We start from the raw sequence: 17,012 nt of genomic DNA, 5'->3' as shown, positions 1-17,012 counted from the left end.
CCTTGGTTATCACTGCCTCTGCATCATTTCTGCCCCTGAAAATGTGACCTTATCTTAAATAAAGCTAATAAAAAAGCCTCAAGGCGCCTTTCCCTCCTGCCTCACACACACCAATGGGCTTGGCTGCTTCTCCCCACCAATGGTCTCAAACGTCTGTTTCCTTGCAGGAAGCTGAGTGCAATCTACAGGTGCCAGCCAGGTCGGCTCTGGATCTCCTTCAGCCTCCTCATCCTCCTCCTGGTCACACTTCAGGTTGTGGAGAAGCTGCAGTCTCCTGGGTAGGTCCTGAGCAGAATTATAAATCTGGAGCTCATCCTCCAGGCTTTCACTGGCCACTGAGGTGGGCTCAGAATCGCCCTCCTGAAAACCACCCAGCAGGGTCTTCCTTAGACAGGGAAGAAAATCCAGGTGACAGAGGATCCTCTGGGGGTCCCACATCTCACCCCCATGCCCTGGCCAGAGCTGAGCCCACCCTGGGGTCAGACAAGGCTGCTCTGGGCTTTGTCCTGGCTCACCACAAAACCCCACAGCCCTTGAGCCCAGTCCTCCCAGTCTGGGGTTATCTGCAATTGTTCCTCCAGCTCTTCTGCAGGCTACCGACTCTTCTCTCTCCTTGCCTCCTCTTGCTCTGCCCCTTCCACCAGCCCATCATGCTCCAGGAAGACAGAGACACTGCCACATCACTGCTGCCCTGTCCTTCTCTTCCTCATAGAATCGTTAAGGTTGTAAAGGACCCCCAAGATGATCAAGCCCAAGTTCTTGCACCCACTCCCACCCTCCAGGGCAGCAGTGAAGCCCCTACACCCATCAGCAATGCCACCCACCCCAAGAAAAGAGGGAAACACGTTTTGGGGTGACTTGGGGGGGGGGGGGGCTCAGGGGGCTCTGTGGGCTGCAGAGGAGCTGCCTCTGCACTGTCCTCCCACCTCCTGCAGCTGAGTATTGTGCCCTCCCTGTCACAGGAGCTGCCAGTGTGAGCTGGAGCGTGGCCTGCAGCAGACCATGGGCCACAAGCTCAGCTCTGCCCTCCACAGCCCCGACCTGCTGTGGGAGGAGGACTCCCCACAGGGGCAGAGGGAAGCTGTGCCAGACCCTGCTCCAGCTGAGGATGTTTTCAGGATGCACCTGTACTTCAGCAAGGAGACCCCTCCGGAAAGCAGCCAAGGGGAGCACCAGATGCAGCAGCCTGAGGAGAGCAGGGAGAAGGAGAAAGCCCATCTGTCAGCCACAGAGCTGAAACCCCAGCTTCCAGGCCTGGAAAAAGCAGCCAGAGAAAGTCCTTCTCCGAGCCCTCCCGGGAGGATCGCCGCAGTTTTGGCAGAAGCTGTCACCAGCAAGTTCATCGTCTTTGCAAACAGGCTGAGCACGGAGGAGCAGAGGGGAATGTCCCCACCTGGAATGGCGCAGGTGGAGGTACAGAGCCAGACTCAGCCTCGAGCCGTGGGTTCTCCCCACCCTGAGAGGGGCACCTCATTTACACAGCCTGTCCCAAACTCAGCTCAACCTCTGCAGGCAGAGGGTTCTTACAAAACAGACCTGGAGACAGCATTTTCCCCAAACTGGACAGAAGCCTTTAAGGCCCAGGAGGTGACACCTGGAGAAGGTCAGCAGGCCACAGGGGTCACCTCTCAGGGGAAGACGTGCAAGCCCAAGACTGACATTGTTTTCCTGAAAGTCCACAAGAGCGCCAGCAGCACTGTCATGAACATCCTGTTCCGCTTCGGGGAGATGCACAACCTCACCTTCGCCTTCCCCCTCGGCGGGGGCTTCCAGCTCAACTACCCACACCACTTCTTGGCCAGGTTCGTGCAGGGCTTCTCCCCACAGAGCCCCCGGCGCTTCAACATCCTCTGCCACCACATGCGGTTCCTGCAGCCGGAGGTACGGGCAAACCCTTCAGAGGGACGAGTGGGGCAGGGGGACAGGGGCTCATGGGGCACAAGGAGGGGCACCTGTCAAGCACATAAACTCTGCAGGGATGAACTAAAGAGAGCCAGGATTGCCCACAGGTACCTGGCACGTCACTGACATCTCCTGAGATGAGATCCTGCTCTTTTGTGAGCAGGTTTGATGAATCCCTTTGCTGTGACCCATGGCAAGATGGGAGACAGCATCTGTAGCAGGCAGCAACTCTCATCTCTTTCTTGTCTGGTGGGCCCTGGGACATGTCCTGCTCCCTGGACAGGTCCAGAGGGGACCAGCTGCAAGAGAAGAACAGCCAAAGGGCACCAGGTCAGGTCAGCAGTGCTCAGCATCCACCCCTCTGGATGCCACCTGAGGACAGGTGGGCATGGGGAAAGGGAAGAAGACGGGCAGTATCTCCATCCCAGCCCAGCCACGCAGCTGTGGCAGCCCATTGTGGGGAGCTCTGGTCACTGCTCTCCCCGTGTGACTCTTCTAAAGCTCCCCACAGCTCCTTTGATGAGCTACACCCTGAAATCCTCCCCAGCACCCACCATCTCCAGCCCCAGCGGGTGCCTCTGCTCACCAGCCCTGTGGGCGAGAGGATCCATTCTCCCTACCCCCCCTTTTAAACCCTTCTTCTTCTCCTCTGCAGGTGCAGAAAGTGGTGCCCAGCTCTGCTGTCTACTTCTCCATCCTGAGGAACCCTGTGCAGCTGATGGAGTCCTCCTTCGTGTACTACAAGGGAGCGTCGGCCTTCTCGCGCGTCCGCAGCCTGGAGGAGTTCCTCAGCCAGCCCTACCGCTACTACAACCCCACCAGCGGCGACCGCCACTACGCCAGGAACCTCATGACCTTCGATTTCGGCTTCAACCCCGACGGAGAGGTGTCCCCTGGGCGCGTGCAGCTCATGCTGAAGGCCATCGAGGCGTCCTTCGACTTCCTGCTCATCTCCGAGTACTTTGACGAGTCCATGGTGCTGCTGAAGGAGATGCTGTGCTGGGACCTGGACAGCGTCATCTCCTTCCCGCTCAACTCCAGGGACAGCAGCACCAAGTCCCCCCTCCCGGACAGCGTCGTGGAGAAGCTAAAGGCCTGGAACAGGCTGGACTGGGAAATCTACACCCACTTTAACAGGACCTTCTGGGAAAGGATCGACCGGGACATCGGCCGGGAGCGCATGCGGCGGGAGGTGCAGGCGCTGCGGGAGCGCCAGGCGGAGCTGGCCCGGACCTGCCTGCAGGGCACGGGCAGCGTGGTCCCCAAGGACATCAAGGACTCTTCCCTGCGGCCGCTGCAGCACGGCGCGGCCAGGATCCTGGGCTATAACCTCAAGGAGGGCTTGGATCAGGAGCTGGAGCGGACGTGCCGGCGGCTGGTGACGCCGGAGCTGCAGTACAGCAGCCTCCTGTACAAGAAGCAGTTCTCCCCGCAGCCCCCCGAGAACCCCCGGGCGGACCGTGCCCCTTCCGAGGAGGCCACCCGAAACTGAGCCCCCCTGGCCCCTCCGGGCATCCTTCTCCATCCGCCCCTGCTGGGGACAGCGGGGCTCAGCCCTCCCGGCCGGGGGGCACCGGCGGGCTGGGGGTGCTGCCCACGCCAGCCCGGTCACCTCTGTCCGTGCACCCCTGAGCACAAGCTCTGCGCTCTGCGGGAGCAGGACGGGCTGGAGCAGGGGCTCGACAGGACTTTTCCACAGGGGAATCCCCCCAGGCAGCAGCTGAAGCCTCAGCACAGCACCGGCTCCAGCAGCGAGGAGCAGATCCAGGAGAGCAGCCCAAATCTTCGGCCCCGCACCAGAGGCTGCAACAGAACAGGGCCAAGCTGTAAATCAGAGCTGTGGAGTTTGACTTACAGCTTGGCAATGGATCTGTCTGTCTGTGCAGCTGCACCTCTCCCCTGCTCCGTTACCACGCTGGAAAAGCAGCCTCTTAATTAAAAATAACAACATTCACTGTCACTCCTTAAATTCCCCTTATTTACATCAGTCTGCCCTGTAGATGACCTCCCCAAAAGCCACAGAAGCACACCCCAAACGTCTGAAAATGTCCTGAAAAGCAAAAGAAAAAAAAATAAACAAAACCCCAAACCAAATCCCAAAAAACCCCAAACAACAACAACAAAAAAATCACCAAAAATAACCCCCAACCAAGCAACCAAGCAAAAAAAACCAACCCCACCAAACTGGAAAATAGGGAGCCCCAGCATTTTTTTGCCCTGACTGTGGTTCCAAGCTGCCTTTGGATGCTGCATTTATAGGATCAGCGTCCTACTCTGGAGCTGATACAGACACTGCAGTGTCAGACTCAAGTTCCACCCCTGTGTGACAGGGAGACACCTCATGAGCCTCTCTGCAGCCGGATATCCCAACCCACGAGTATCCTATACTCTGCCCGGGGAAAGATCCCACAGGAATGGCTCATGGAGGGCAACTTGGCCTGACTTTTCTCATCCTACACTTCTCCTTGAATCAAAAGCAGAGCCAGCAAATCAGCTGGGAAGAATGGAGGCCTCATCTCTGTCTTTTCAGCACGGTTTCCAAACCAAAAGAGGTTCCAGAAAAATTGCCCAGGGGATCTGAGCATCCCAGGCTCTCCCTGGGGCAGGTGCAAAGAGCCTCAAAGGTTTCAGTTTCCACCCAAAGGCCTCCTGTTCAGTTTAGCCAGGAAAAAAGCCAGACTGTGCTCCCAGTCCCTTCCCGGGACAGTGCCAAGGGACAAGGAGAGGGCACCATTTGGGGAGTTTGCTCCACGGTTTTGGGGTGCTGCGTGTTCCATGAAGTTTCATCTCTGAGGCACATCCATGTATTGCTGTGTTGGTCCCTTCCCTCATTTCTCCTGTTGGGATGTGGGGTGGGCTCATGGGTTCAGAGGTCTGGGGTTCCTGGGGGACCTGCACATCCCTCCAGAGGGCAATCCCAGAGGAACTCAACTGGGATGGGCAGCCCAGAGGCCATGCAGCACTCTGGGGTTGTCCTCCATGGACACAGCAGAGCGCAGGGAGGAGCAGGGCTGGACACTGGGTACCAAACCTGCATCTGACACTTCCACTCCGGGTTTTAATTGGGTGCCACTTCCTTATTCCCTGTTTGCACCTCAGGAAATAGGAGCAGGTCATTCCTGCTCAAGCTCCTGCCAAGATGACCCAGGGCAGAGACACTGGAACAGCCAGAGCATCACAAGGTCCTGTGCTCTTCCCTGAGGAGCGCCCAGCGTGCGGCTCCCATGGGGTGCCCTGGCCCCAGCACAGCCCGGGGATATCCCTGTTCCCAGCAGGTGTTTCCCCCCACACTCCCTCCCTTTCCTCACAGGAAGGACATCACTCACTCAAATGCCAACCACAGCGTTTATTTTTATTATTTTTTTCCACAAACCGTAATTTTACAGTTAGGAGTATTTCACGTAGACACGGAGCAGAGCCCAGGGATCCACTTGCTCAACCACAGCAGCTGCCTGGGTCTCTTTTTTTTTTTCTAACCACAGACCCTTTGTGCACCATTTCTTGATGTTTTACAGCACCAGAACCCAGGCTAAGCACATCCCCAGAGGAGCAGGGTCTCCCGTGGCCAGTGAACTCTCTTGCCTTGGAACATTTTTAATTCCTCTCCAAGACTTGCTGGGTTTAGCCTGTGCAGTTCAGGGACTTCAGGTCAAGTTTAACTCAAACCCCACCAATTTTTAACCAGTATCCATTAATAACTCGAAAGCTCAAAGCCTGTTTCCTTCCCATCCCAAGTGCCCAAGGCAATCACTGGTTTATACTTTGTTTTTAGGGCTGCAAGAGACCCAGTGGGGTTATTTCAGGCGTTGCACGATGCAATAACCCCCAGTTGCTCAAGCCTGCCCGTGGCATGGCCCACAAGACAACCAGCAATTTGTGCAGAAGTGTTCAGAGTTTTCTCTCTGAGGCAGCAATGTGGGCCTGGAATATTTCAGGTTCTCCCAAAATTCCCAGAGGAGCTCGGGGGCTCAGGCATCCTGCAAGGGCTTCCTTTGTGATGCTTTAAGGACTGAACAAGCAGCAAAATCCTCCACACTGGGAAACCCTTTCCCAGGAAAAGGGCAGCCAGGACCCCTGGGCTCAGGCACGGGGCTCCGAGTTGCTCTTCCCAGCTTTCCTCTTCTGCTGGGGTTTGTCACTCTCCGCCTGTGCTGTCACCTTTGCCTTGGGCACCTTGTATTTGCTCTTCTGGCTGTAGAGAAGGTTTTTCTGGAAGAGGCGTGGGATGTTGCCCTGGAAGAGCAGGAGGGCAGCGAGCATCCCTGGAATGAGAGCACAGACCCCCTCCGAGCGCTCTGTTGAGCATCTCCACCCTCCCCACGGCTCAGCAGCGGTTTTGGCTCCTTGTCACAACCTTCACCATGACCAAAAGGCAGCTCAGCACCACTGAAGTCCCCACTGAGAGCTGGGGGACCCTCGCTGTGCTGCTTTAAGGTGAATTTAACCACTGTGTCCTTAACATAATAAACAAGGCTTGTTTTGACCCAAAAGGGCCATCAGCCACCCCAGTGGTTTTCTGGCAGAGAATCATTAAGGTTGGAAAAGCCCTCTGAGCCCTTTGAGTCCCGCCATTCCCTCAGTGCTGCCAAGAGTCCATTAATCATGCCCCAAGTGCCACATCCACATGGCTTTTAAACCCCTGCAGGGATGGTGTCTCCACCACTGCCTTCAGCAGAGTGTGCCAGTGCCTGACCACCCTTCAGGGAAGACCTTCCCAATATCCAACCTAAACTTCCCCTGGGGCAGCTTGAGGCCGTTTCCTCTTGTTCCATCGCTGTTCTCTGGCAGCAGAGCCCGACCCCCACCTGGCTCCACCCTCAGGGACTTGTCTCCTCTCTCAGCACACATCCAGCTCCCCATGACCATCCTGGAGCTGAGGACAACCCCAAAGCATAACTCAGCCTGCCATTACCCTTCACTAAACCTCCCCTGGACTTTAGCTTCAGGGAGATTTCTGCCCCTGTACTGTGCAGAAGGTGCATTTTAAAAACATTGGATAGCAAAGAGATGACCCCAGAGACAGTGAGGCAGGATGAAAAATGACACTTGCCACTGGCAACCCCAAGTTCAGCCCTTTGCCAGAACAGTCCATGTTACACTGAGCACTTCTGCCTTGCCCCCATCCCAGCTCCTGCCCCCTGGGAAGATCTCACCTGCGAGGGGCCCCAGCCAGTAAACCTGGATGTAGTCCCAGAAGCTGTTCCCCGAGCAGTGGAAGGTGGTGGCTGTGGCCAGGGCAGGGTTGAAGATGGCCCCCGTGAACGGTCCAGCTGTGTGGGAAGAGAAACGTGGCCAACAGTCCCACCACATCCCTTGGAACGCTGACAGAGGGCTGTGACCCCTCCTGCCTGCCTGGGTCAGCTCTTGGACCGGGGAAATCCCACCCTCATCATCCTGAGCTTTGTGGGAAGTGGAAAAAGCTCAGTGCAGGACCGAGGGATTGCAGTAGGGGACATTCCAGGGAAGTGATCCCGGTCTTGAGCTATGGCTGTGAGCTGACATTCACCTGCAGCCCAGACACCCTAAAGTGCCATCTTCATCCCACAATGAATATTCCCCAAAAGAACAGAAAACAAACACCTCAGGAGCCTTATCAATCCCTACCTCTCCAGTCCTGGAAGATGAAAAAGGGGCTGTTCCTCCCCCACAAATGAGGTAGTTTTCCAAACGACTTGGAAAAAGAAACGCCGGTGCTGCTCACCTGTGTAGGTCAGGAAGGTGACAGTCACTGCCAGCGCAGGGACCCGGCACAGGGGGTGACTCTGTCGCACCTTGAGCAGGACAAGGTGGAACAGGAAGGAGCAGGAGCCTTCCACGAAGGCAGCGTGGGGCAGGGAGGCGCGGATGGAGGAGCTGCACTCGGGCGCGATCAGGTGCTGGATGAAGTGCAGCTGTGTCAGCTCCCAGGACCAGTAGAGCCAGGTGAGAGCCCAGCCCGTCCCTGTGCCCACACCCTGGGCCAGCAGCTTGGCCACCGTGGCTGCCAGGCTGGACTCGAGGAGCAGGAACTCCTGGAGAGACACAGTGGGGTTGGCGGATGCTCCGTCAAAAGAGGCGCCGTGGACAGCGGAGAGGAGGAAGAGCAGCGTCAGGACCACGTCCAGGCCAAAGCCACCACCCCAGGGGCCAATATCCATCAGCATCCTCAGCTCGAGGCAGCTCATGCACAACTGGAGCGAGCCAGCAAATTCCCTGGCAAGGCAGCCGTGTGTTCCGGGGGACAGAAGCCTCTTGGAAAGCCACCTGAGCAGCTGGCACACCCCAACAACCAGGAAAAAAAAAGCAATGGAGACATTCAAGCCATCCATAGTGAAGGCTGTGCTGGGGGCAGCGTCTGGACCAAACCTGGGACAGAGCAGAGGAAGCTCCTGCACCTCTTTATAAAGCCAAGCCTAAGCAAACGTGGCACAGCCCGACAGGCCTGGGAAAGGCCACACGTGTGGCCCCCGCGGGGCAATGCCGGTGCCACGGGAGCTGCCGGACTCACAGCAGCTGCAGCAGCCACCAAGGTGTTTGTCCCAGCAAATCCCGGTGTTCTCTCCACCAGCACTGAGCCCCCAGCCCCAGCAGTCACAGCTGGAGCCCACAGCAGCCCCCCAGAGCTGACAGCTCTTCCAGAAGGAACAAAAAACTTCATTTTCTTTCTGCTTGGCTCCAATGCCTGTGGCTGCTCCATCTCTGGAAGTGTCCAAGGCCAAGTTGGACAGTGGGGCTTGGAGCAACCTGGGATAGTGGAAGTCCCTGCCCATGGAGGGGGTGGAAAGAGATCAGTTTAAGGCCCCTTCCAACCCAAACCACTCTGGGAATCCATGGTAAACAACCCGTCATGCATCTTCTGAGTCATTTCCCTGCTCTCCAGAAGTGCCACCGCCACCCTGAGCTCCCATTTCCCATCCCTTCAGGCAGAAGGGGCTCTCCTGCACCCCCAGGGCAGGCAGTGCTGGGGTAACCCAGCTCCTCTCAGTGCCCCGTCACACACAAAGAGCCAACAGCTTTGATTTGGGCCATTTTATTTCCCCCCCATGCCATTTATATAAGAAATTACCAGGAAACACAGGTTTGAAGCACAGCACTTGAGCAGGGATGAGGCTCTTCATACAGTTCAAGCCATGAAAAGCAGGAGCAGATACTCCAAATGCATTGGAGCCTCTCCCCCAACAGCCTTGGACAGCAGAGAAGAAACACGACATCGTGGGGATGCCTGTGAAGGCCACAGCTCAGCCTCTCCCCCTGCACCACCGTCCCTCCTCTCATCTGCCTTCCCCCTCCTTTCCATCCCCAAGTGCCCACCCCAGAGTGGTTTTGGGAAGGGTCCCTGGCACTTACAGGGCTTGCTTTGCAAACCACGGGAGGTGTGGGCAAGGAGAGGGACCACGCTGCCAACCACCCATCACCCAAACCCTCCTCTCCTCCCCCCCCTAGACTGCCCTGCTTTTGGTCAGCCTCAGAACCTCGCCAGTTTAACTCTTTTCACCCCAATCCTCCCTGCAGCTGACAGGACAAGCACCCATCTTTCACCTCAAATGAACAAATGACTTGGCTTGAATAACAGAAGATGAAACATTCTTGAAGAGTCTCATAAATTAGTAACTTTGTCCTCGTGAAAATTGGCCTCTGGCAGCAACAAAGTGCTGGCCAAAGCTACTCATCACTGCAGAACCAACCATAAAATACTTGACATCACAATCCACCTCATTTCTTTTCACCTCCTTCTGTGTTTCTCAGGAACCACAGAGTTCCTGAGAGTAGAACCAGTAGAGTTTTCTCTTTAGAAATAAAACCTCACGAGGACCCAGCCTGAATCCAGCCCCTGGAAGAGAGCCACCAGATTATGGGACACAGACTGGTAAAACTGGGAAAGAAATTCCAGCATCTTTTCCTTTCCCCAGAAATGGATTTTTCCCTTCCTTTCAAGCATTCTAAGGGTTGGGCCTTAGGAAATAAATGTTCTAAGGTTTAAAAGCTATTTCCCACTCATTGCTTATAATTCTGCCCATGGCACATCCTGCAGTTGTGGGACATTTAACCCAGGCTGGAGAGAGGAGCTGGGAGCTGTTGATTCCAAGGAGAACTATGGGATTAAACAATGCCAGGGGCTCGTTCCCTCATTTGTGTTAGTGCTGACAGCAGCCTCCACACAGCTTTGCAGGCCTGCTCTTCTAGGAACAAAAACGATCTAAAAATCCCAATATTCCCACCAAAACCCCCTTTTTTGTAGCTGGAACATCAGTGTCTCTCTAAACCAAACTTGCTTTCAGGGCTTAAAATGCAGATCTTTAAGTGGGGGGGGTGTTTAGCCACGGGACAGGAACAAGTTGGCACTTCCAGAGTTCAGCAAAATAAACACTCCCCAAAAACACTGAAGGGTCACAAGAGCTGAGCTCCCTCGCTATTTTCACCCTCCAAGAGGCAACAGCTACAGAACAAAAGAGTTACAAGGTTATTTAAGGAGAGTTTTAGCGGGCAGGGGGTGGATTAGAGCTTTCCAGCAGCTGTTCCCAGCTGCTGCCACAAGGCAGCAGGAACCCAGGGCAGGTTTCCCTTTGTGGTCAAGCAGGGAAAAGGGTTCCAGGAGATCCAAGAGTTAATTGTGCTTCCTGAAAAGACCTGAATCCTTAGAATAAGCATTCACTGAGAGGAAAAAATAACAAAGATGGGTCATCCTTGACTCTAGAAAGCTCAAGGAGTTGCAGGAGGCATCTGTCCTGAGGAAGGTGTGGGCATGTCTCCCCTCCAGACCAGTCCAAGGAGCTGCCCCGAGTCCCATCAGTGCCCTCAGCGCTGATCCACAGTTGTACCAAGCTGGATTCACTGCTCACAACCCTCCAGGAAACACCAGGACCTGCAGCCCATGCACTGAGCCATCTGTGCCTTGACACAGACTGTCTGCTCTTCCCATCCCAGCCTCCTCTGCACTGACTCAACACAGCTCCAAAGCACAAGTCTGGGGGCCTGTTACGTGTCTGAAAGAGAATGAGCAACCCCTAACTTCCCACTGGGAAAATCCCATTAAAAAACCCAACCCATCGGTCCCTATGGGCTGTTTCAACACTCAGCTCAGCTGGGATTTGACATCTTGATGGATTGGACTTGATGATCTTAAAGGTCCTTCCCAACCTTACTGATCCCACGATTTTAAGTGATGATGTGCTGGAGGACATTCCCACTGCAGACACCAGCTGGGAAAAGCACAAGGAGCTGTGTCGGTGCTGCCCTGCTCCCTCCTGACAGGCTGCAGGTAGAGAACTCACAGAAAGTCATTGTTCTCACTTGGTGGTATTTCCCTCCCTCAAGGAAAAGAAACCTTTCCTTAGGTTGGATTCACAGTAGGGAAAACAGCTCTTGGAAGAATCTGCTTCCTCCACATATCTGGAGAGCAACACCCAGAGTTTGGCCGAGCTCAGCAAACTTTCACATCGCTTTCTCACGTGACTGAGGACGGCTGTTTTTATTAAAAATAACCTTGAGAGCAAAATGCAAGTTCTTTAAAAAAAGGGGAAAATGCAGCTGTACAAATGCCTGGAAGCAGGGATCTACAGACACCACCATGCACCAGCACAGGAGCCACGGGAACTGCACTGATACCCAACAGTGCTCCTCAGGCACCACTGTGAAAACACCCTCTGCTATTGAGGATCCTCATTTTTCACCCACCCTGGTTTTCACCAGTGTGCTACAGGTGCAGTCCAAACAGCTGTGCTCAGCTTTGCAGTAACTCACTGCAGCCAAACAGCAGCCCTGAAAGGGACAAATTGCTGCCCCCAAATACACTGCATTTTAAATACCAATCTTGAATAAACTGATCTCAAAAAATGGGGCTGCCCTTGGGTTTAGTCTCGGGTAGGTACATGCAAGGGATGAGCAAGTTCACACAAGACTTTGGAGGATTTATCCAGGACTTGCAACTTTCAGCCGTGGAAGCCAAAATTAGCCAAAGCCCTGCTCTCCTTCAAGTACCAAAATCCTGATAATTCTGAGTTCTACTGAGCACCTTCTCCTCCTGTCCCCTCTTCCCCCAGAAATTAAATGCCAAATCACCAGTTTAAATGCACAAAGGGTCAATTACATGTAAAGACAAAGATACTACAACAAACTGATAACCCTGAAGAGACAGGCTCCGTGCAAACCAACATTCTCATGTCTGGGTGCAGCAGCTGCTGGGCACAAGTGGTTTCTTCATTTCCCTCTGTCAGGGTATGAGCAAAGCCTGTGCAACATGCAAGAAAGGGGAAGAGCCCATTTCCCAGTAGCAGACAGGGAACACAGGGCACGGCGAGTCCTCACCATTCACGACTGAGGCAGAAACGTCACCCGGAACCAACTGACCCTCCTTGTCCTTGGCTTTAGCTGGACTGGCAGGCCAATATCCCACAGCCTTTTTGTAGGTTCAGTGGAAAACAGAAGTGGCTCTCTGCAGCCTTGGAGGCCAAGAGGCACCATGGATCTCATCCCAAGTCCTCGGAGAGCTGTTGGCACCCAGTGCCCTCACTGCCACGGTCAAATGCTGGTCAGCGGCGACGGTGCAAACCCAGGAGCCAGATCTTCCCAGCAGGCAGCAGGACAGCTCAGCTCCCATGGATCCTGAGCCATAACCTTTATAAGCAGGATACTGGGTAGGACCCATGGTGCAATAAAGCAGAGCTGTTGGAACAGCTCCTGGATCATCACCACAGTGCCAGGGTCACTGGGCCCGTCAGTGCCACCCCAGTACTGGTGAGTGGATGGTGGAAGATGCGGCTGGGACGGGCCAGGCTGGTGTTTGCTCTGCTCCCTTGGCATGGAGAGCGAGGGACCTCTCTCCCACAGTGGGTGAAAAGGGTGTTCCAGAGCTGCTCTCCTCCCACCAGTAATCCAGAGGCTTTTTGGGAGGCACAGCCATCCACCAGCAGCGCACAGCAGCAAGGAAAGCTTGTGGTGATCCCAAGGCTGGTACTGACACCGATGAATAATAAAACTTTACAAGAAACAGGCTGGTATAGCATAAAATTACATCCACCATCATTAAAGCATTCCTAAAAAGCTTAATTACAAATACATTCTGTTAATCTCAGTAAAACACCAACACGTGAACTCTTTCAGGTACTCTTGTCTTCAAAGGTATAAACTCATGACAGGGAAAAGGGGGGAAAAAACCCCAAATGTTTTTTAGAAGTTTATTTCTAGCCCTGAAAGAACAGTTATTAAACAAAGTCAACAAATACAGTAGTTAATATTGCAGTAACAATTAAATAACATAATGGGATTAAATTACACAAAAGGCAACATTAACATCTGAAGACAGTTAAAAAAATAAAAAGAAAGCTTGCACCTACTTCCATTCCCATCAACAGCATAAGGAACAGAGGGAAAAACAGACCAGAGAGATTTATTGACTCAATTCCAGCTGCAGAGACCCTTAATCACGTTTTTGCTCCCTCCCCAGCCCCTCTGACAATGGGACCCATCTGCTGTAGCCAAACCTTTGCACCTCCCTGCACGGAGAGCCAGGGGGGAAGGCTCCAATTAGTCTCATTAACACCTAAGGCAGGGCAAAGTGCACATTCCCACGGCTGTTTTTAACGAGAACTCTGGTTTGCTCGATGGTAACAACATCCCAGGAATCTCACATTCCCTGCACACCTGCACCTCAGCCACTGACACTTCAGAGGGATCACGTGCACAGCTGACCCCCACTCAGGATCTTGGGTGGGCACCCAAGAGGGATGCACAGGAATCCCCAAATTCGGATGCAACTCGTCCCTTCTCATCCTTTCCTCAAGCTCTGGCTGGTCTCCACCTGCCCCAGTGACACAGCAGAGCTGACAACCCTGCACCCACTCAAGGACTCCACTCTGCTCCCACCAGGGAAAACCCACGGCTCAGAGCTTCTCACCTTGCAGACACCCTCAGAAAAGTGATGCCCGACCCTCCAGACACAAAAGTACAGCACAAAAACCTTCTCCTGCCTCTCCTCTCCTGCCAGCCCCACCCCTGATCCCCATGGAAACCACCCCACAGAACAGCTGCGTGGGGACAGGGAGATGCTGGCACTTCCCAGCCTCGGAGCTGAACACCCAGGTCACACACACAATTTGGGAATTTCGGGATTGGGCCAAGTTTTGTGCATTAGGATGGCTGAATCTTTGGAAATTGTCTCCTAAGCAGACTAAATTGGACAAATTTTGCAACAGATGTTTTAAACCGTTCTCATACACCAATAGAAGTGAACTAATAAGTTAAAATTACTTATGATTTCTTGTTTTCTATTAAAAACAGCTAAATTTATCTAGATTGTGCCATTAAAAAAAAACCCAACAAAACAAAAAGATGAAAGAAAGAAAAGCTCCCAGTTTAACTCTGGCACAAGGAGTTTCACCAAGTCCATTGCCAGCAATGGACAAACCATTGGTACAACAGGTTTTTTCCTCAGCCAAGCCTCCTCGCTGCTCCATTTGACCAGAGAGCCAGGACACACTCAAACCAGGGTGATTACAGTGTCCATGACTCATAACAAACTTTTTTTCCAGGGAAATGCACTTGGATTTCCTTACCTGGAATGAGACACTTCCTTGGATTTAAAATTTTAAGCCATAACTGTTCTTACACGTGCAGCTAGAGAGATTTATCCCTGTGAGGAGCAGTTAAGATAATTCACCCAACACAGATTTTAACCATCACCCAGGAGCAGAACACAAGCTGAACCTGCCCAACAAGGCACCCTGGTGGCCCCACACGATCCCCAGGAGCTGTGAGACCCCAGCCCTGCTCCCCTACACTATCCCCCCAAACTGCCTCTGCTGTCCTGCCTGGCCACTCTCACCTGGAAGTTTGTTCTGTCATACCTTGGCTACCAGTCCCCAAAATGTCATTCTCTCTATATAGATACTGAAATTCTCTGAAAATTACTTCTATCCCCTGCCAGCAATGTTTGGGAAAGTGTGCAAAAATTTTTATTCAGGGTCCTCTGTCCACACCCAACCAACAGCTCTGTCTGTCCCAGGCCCTGCCCCGCTGGGAATGCAATACAATCCCACTAAAGTCATGGTTGTTCTTTCACAGACTCATTTGGCACATTGGTACTACTTGGCTCTTCCTGAAACACTTTTGGGGAGGTTGAAATGCATAGACTGTAGCACTAGAAGGGGCACAGGCTCTGCTAAACTCACCCCTGGCAACACCCCAAGAACTGAACCGCTCAGGATGTCGCTGTCCTTCAGAAGGAGGCACTTCTTGTTGTGTTGAAGGGTTGGCTGCAGCCATCCTGGCTGGTACAGTGTCCTTGGTGCCAAGGATCAGTGTGACACCAGCCAGTCCAACAGGCCCCACGATGGCCTGACAGCACTGCTTCCCCTCTGCTTCATCTCACAACTTTGGCATGTCCAGGTGTTCATCATCTTCTCTTCAGATCACGGTTCCAAAATCCTGTATCGTCAGTGTCCTCAGATCTGGTTATTTGTTCTTCTGGTTTCATTAGTACAAATGGAGCACATACAAAACTGGAAAAAAATAGCTCTAATACTTTAAACTCTGACAACTCCATAGGTTGATGCATTATTTGCTTGGCAGGGGGAAGGGGGGGGAAATTACAACATATACAAAAATGTATTTGATACAAAGAAGGGAAACGTAAAATAAAAAAAGTCAAAGGCACCAGCATAACTTCCAAAGCCCAAGTCAGAGCACAGATACATGTTTGTGAACCACCCACTGCACCAAGCACCTTATCCCTCAAGCTTCTGGCCAGCAAGTCTAACAGGGAAAAAAGAGCAGACAGGAAGACAGCTGGAATTTTTTCTTGCCCTGACTAGAACTGATCATTTGATCATAAATAAAGTATCTGACCCCAACCTACACATCCATAACCCACATCCAAAGACTTGACCGATCATTAGGTTCTACAAAGAGGCCACGTTTTTGATTTTAAGAAAATGTCCACAGAGCACAGGCATGAGAAACAGCTGAATACTTCTCTTCCCCCTCTCTCTCTCCTTACTCATTTTAAAAAGTGAAAACCATCCCCATACATTATGATTCCTTAAGTAACAGAGTTGTTGATTCTACAGTACAGCGACAGCTAATCCAAAAAAGCAATGAGGGGCAAGATGTACCTTCACATTCGCCACACCTGCCGTGAATCTGGTCACTGGGAGCTTCCCACAGGGATTGCAGGTAGAGGGGAGGAAGAGGAGAGTCAAAGAGATCAGCAGGTAAAATTAGTACTGCTCTCTGAAAGCTTGAATCTGTCATTCAAGTATTGAAAGTACCCAGAGGGTACAACGGGAGCTGTTACAGCGAAGTCGTTAAAACCCCTTAAAGCCCCGGGCACAGCAAGTGGCATTTCTGGGCTGTCTGGGAAACAAAAATCAGAATAAAAAAAACCCACAAAGGCCAATAATTCAGCCCTCAATTCCTTCTGGACCCGAGACAGGGATCTCTATAGAGTCGCCACAATGTATTTTGGGTGTCTTCTGGATGAGAGTTTCTTCCCTTTTGCAGATGTTTCCCACCCCCAAAAAACCCCTTCCCTCCCCCCCGAAGTGTAACAATTTCATATATTATAAAGATTTGTAAAATACAAACAAACAAAAAAGGAAGAAGGCTGTGGCAGGATGTTAGCGGTTACTCTTCATTGCTTCTTTGGCTGCCAGGATCAGTGGCGTCAAGCTGGACAGAGGTTTGGCCAGTTTCAAGAAGGGATGCTGCCAGGAAGACACAAACACAAGGAATCAGTGAAAGATATGCTTTTAAAAGTTTGATTTCCAGCAGGATTCATGTCTCTACAGAGCTAAGCAGGAATGACTCTGCATTTGAACTGCTGACTTGTTTCATGTGTTTCTCCTGATGGCTACAAGGACAAAATGATCCCAAGCTGGCTGGGCTCACACTGCCTTGCCCAATGGAGTTTCTCCTGGAATATCTCACTGTTTTTGGAAAATGTGTGCACTTGCAGTGAGCAAAACAAAGATCTAAACAAAAAATAGTCAGAGAAAGATAAGAAGCAGCAGCTGGCTTTACTGGGAAAGCCTCTGCATCATCTGCCTCAGATCTTCTACTGCTCTCCCCAGGAACAGCATCAGTGGGGATGATCACTCATTGTGTGAAGGAGTGGGATCACTCATTGTGTGAAGGAG

At 52.6% G+C, this 17,012-nt stretch overlaps 3 protein-coding genes across 4 annotated transcripts in view; 1 reads left to right on the top strand and 2 right to left on the bottom strand.

Moving 5' to 3' along the window:
- Positions 1-967: 967 nt before the first annotated feature.
- LOC121662871 (galactose-3-O-sulfotransferase 2-like) lies at positions 968-3,959 on the top strand. Its single transcript, XM_042024503.1, has 2 exons — positions 968-1,881; positions 2,558-3,959. The coding sequence occupies exons 1-2, from the start codon at positions 1,003-1,005 to the stop codon at positions 3,392-3,394; spliced, it is 1,716 nt and encodes a 571-aa protein (XP_041880437.1). The 5' UTR covers positions 968-1,002; the 3' UTR covers positions 3,395-3,959.
- Positions 3,960-5,233: 1,274 nt separating this feature from the next.
- Positions 5,234-8,498, bottom strand: LOC121662870 (aquaporin-12-like). Its single transcript, XM_042024502.1, has 3 exons — positions 7,604-8,498; positions 7,056-7,172; positions 5,234-6,164 (listed from the first exon to the last, which is right to left on the bottom strand). The coding sequence occupies exons 1-3, from the start codon at positions 8,208-8,210 to the stop codon at positions 5,983-5,985; spliced, it is 906 nt and encodes a 301-aa protein (XP_041880436.1). The 5' UTR covers positions 8,211-8,498; the 3' UTR covers positions 5,234-5,982.
- A 4,543-nt stretch (positions 8,499-13,041) lies between these two features.
- PAK2 (p21 (RAC1) activated kinase 2) overlaps positions 13,042-17,012 on the bottom strand; it is a 42,473-nt gene continuing 38,502 nt past the window's right edge. For both annotated transcript variants that reach the window (XM_042024663.1, XM_042024664.1), the window contains exon 16: positions 13,042-16,580. In XM_042024663.1, coding sequence (XP_041880597.1) covers positions 16,494-16,580 — 87 coding nt within the window. In that variant the 3' untranslated portion in view covers positions 13,042-16,493. The remainder of the gene's footprint in view (positions 16,581-17,012) is intronic.

This window comes from Corvus kubaryi, unplaced genomic scaffold (assembly GCF_017639235.1).
Source record: "Corvus kubaryi isolate FWS band 111438036 unplaced genomic scaffold, C.kubaryi_AGA036_p1.0 37264, whole genome shotgun sequence".
Lineage (NCBI taxonomy): Eukaryota > Metazoa > Chordata > Aves > Passeriformes > Corvidae > Corvus > Corvus kubaryi.
Note: the sequence above shows the minus strand (reverse complement) of the source record. Positions and strands in the feature narration are given on the sequence as shown.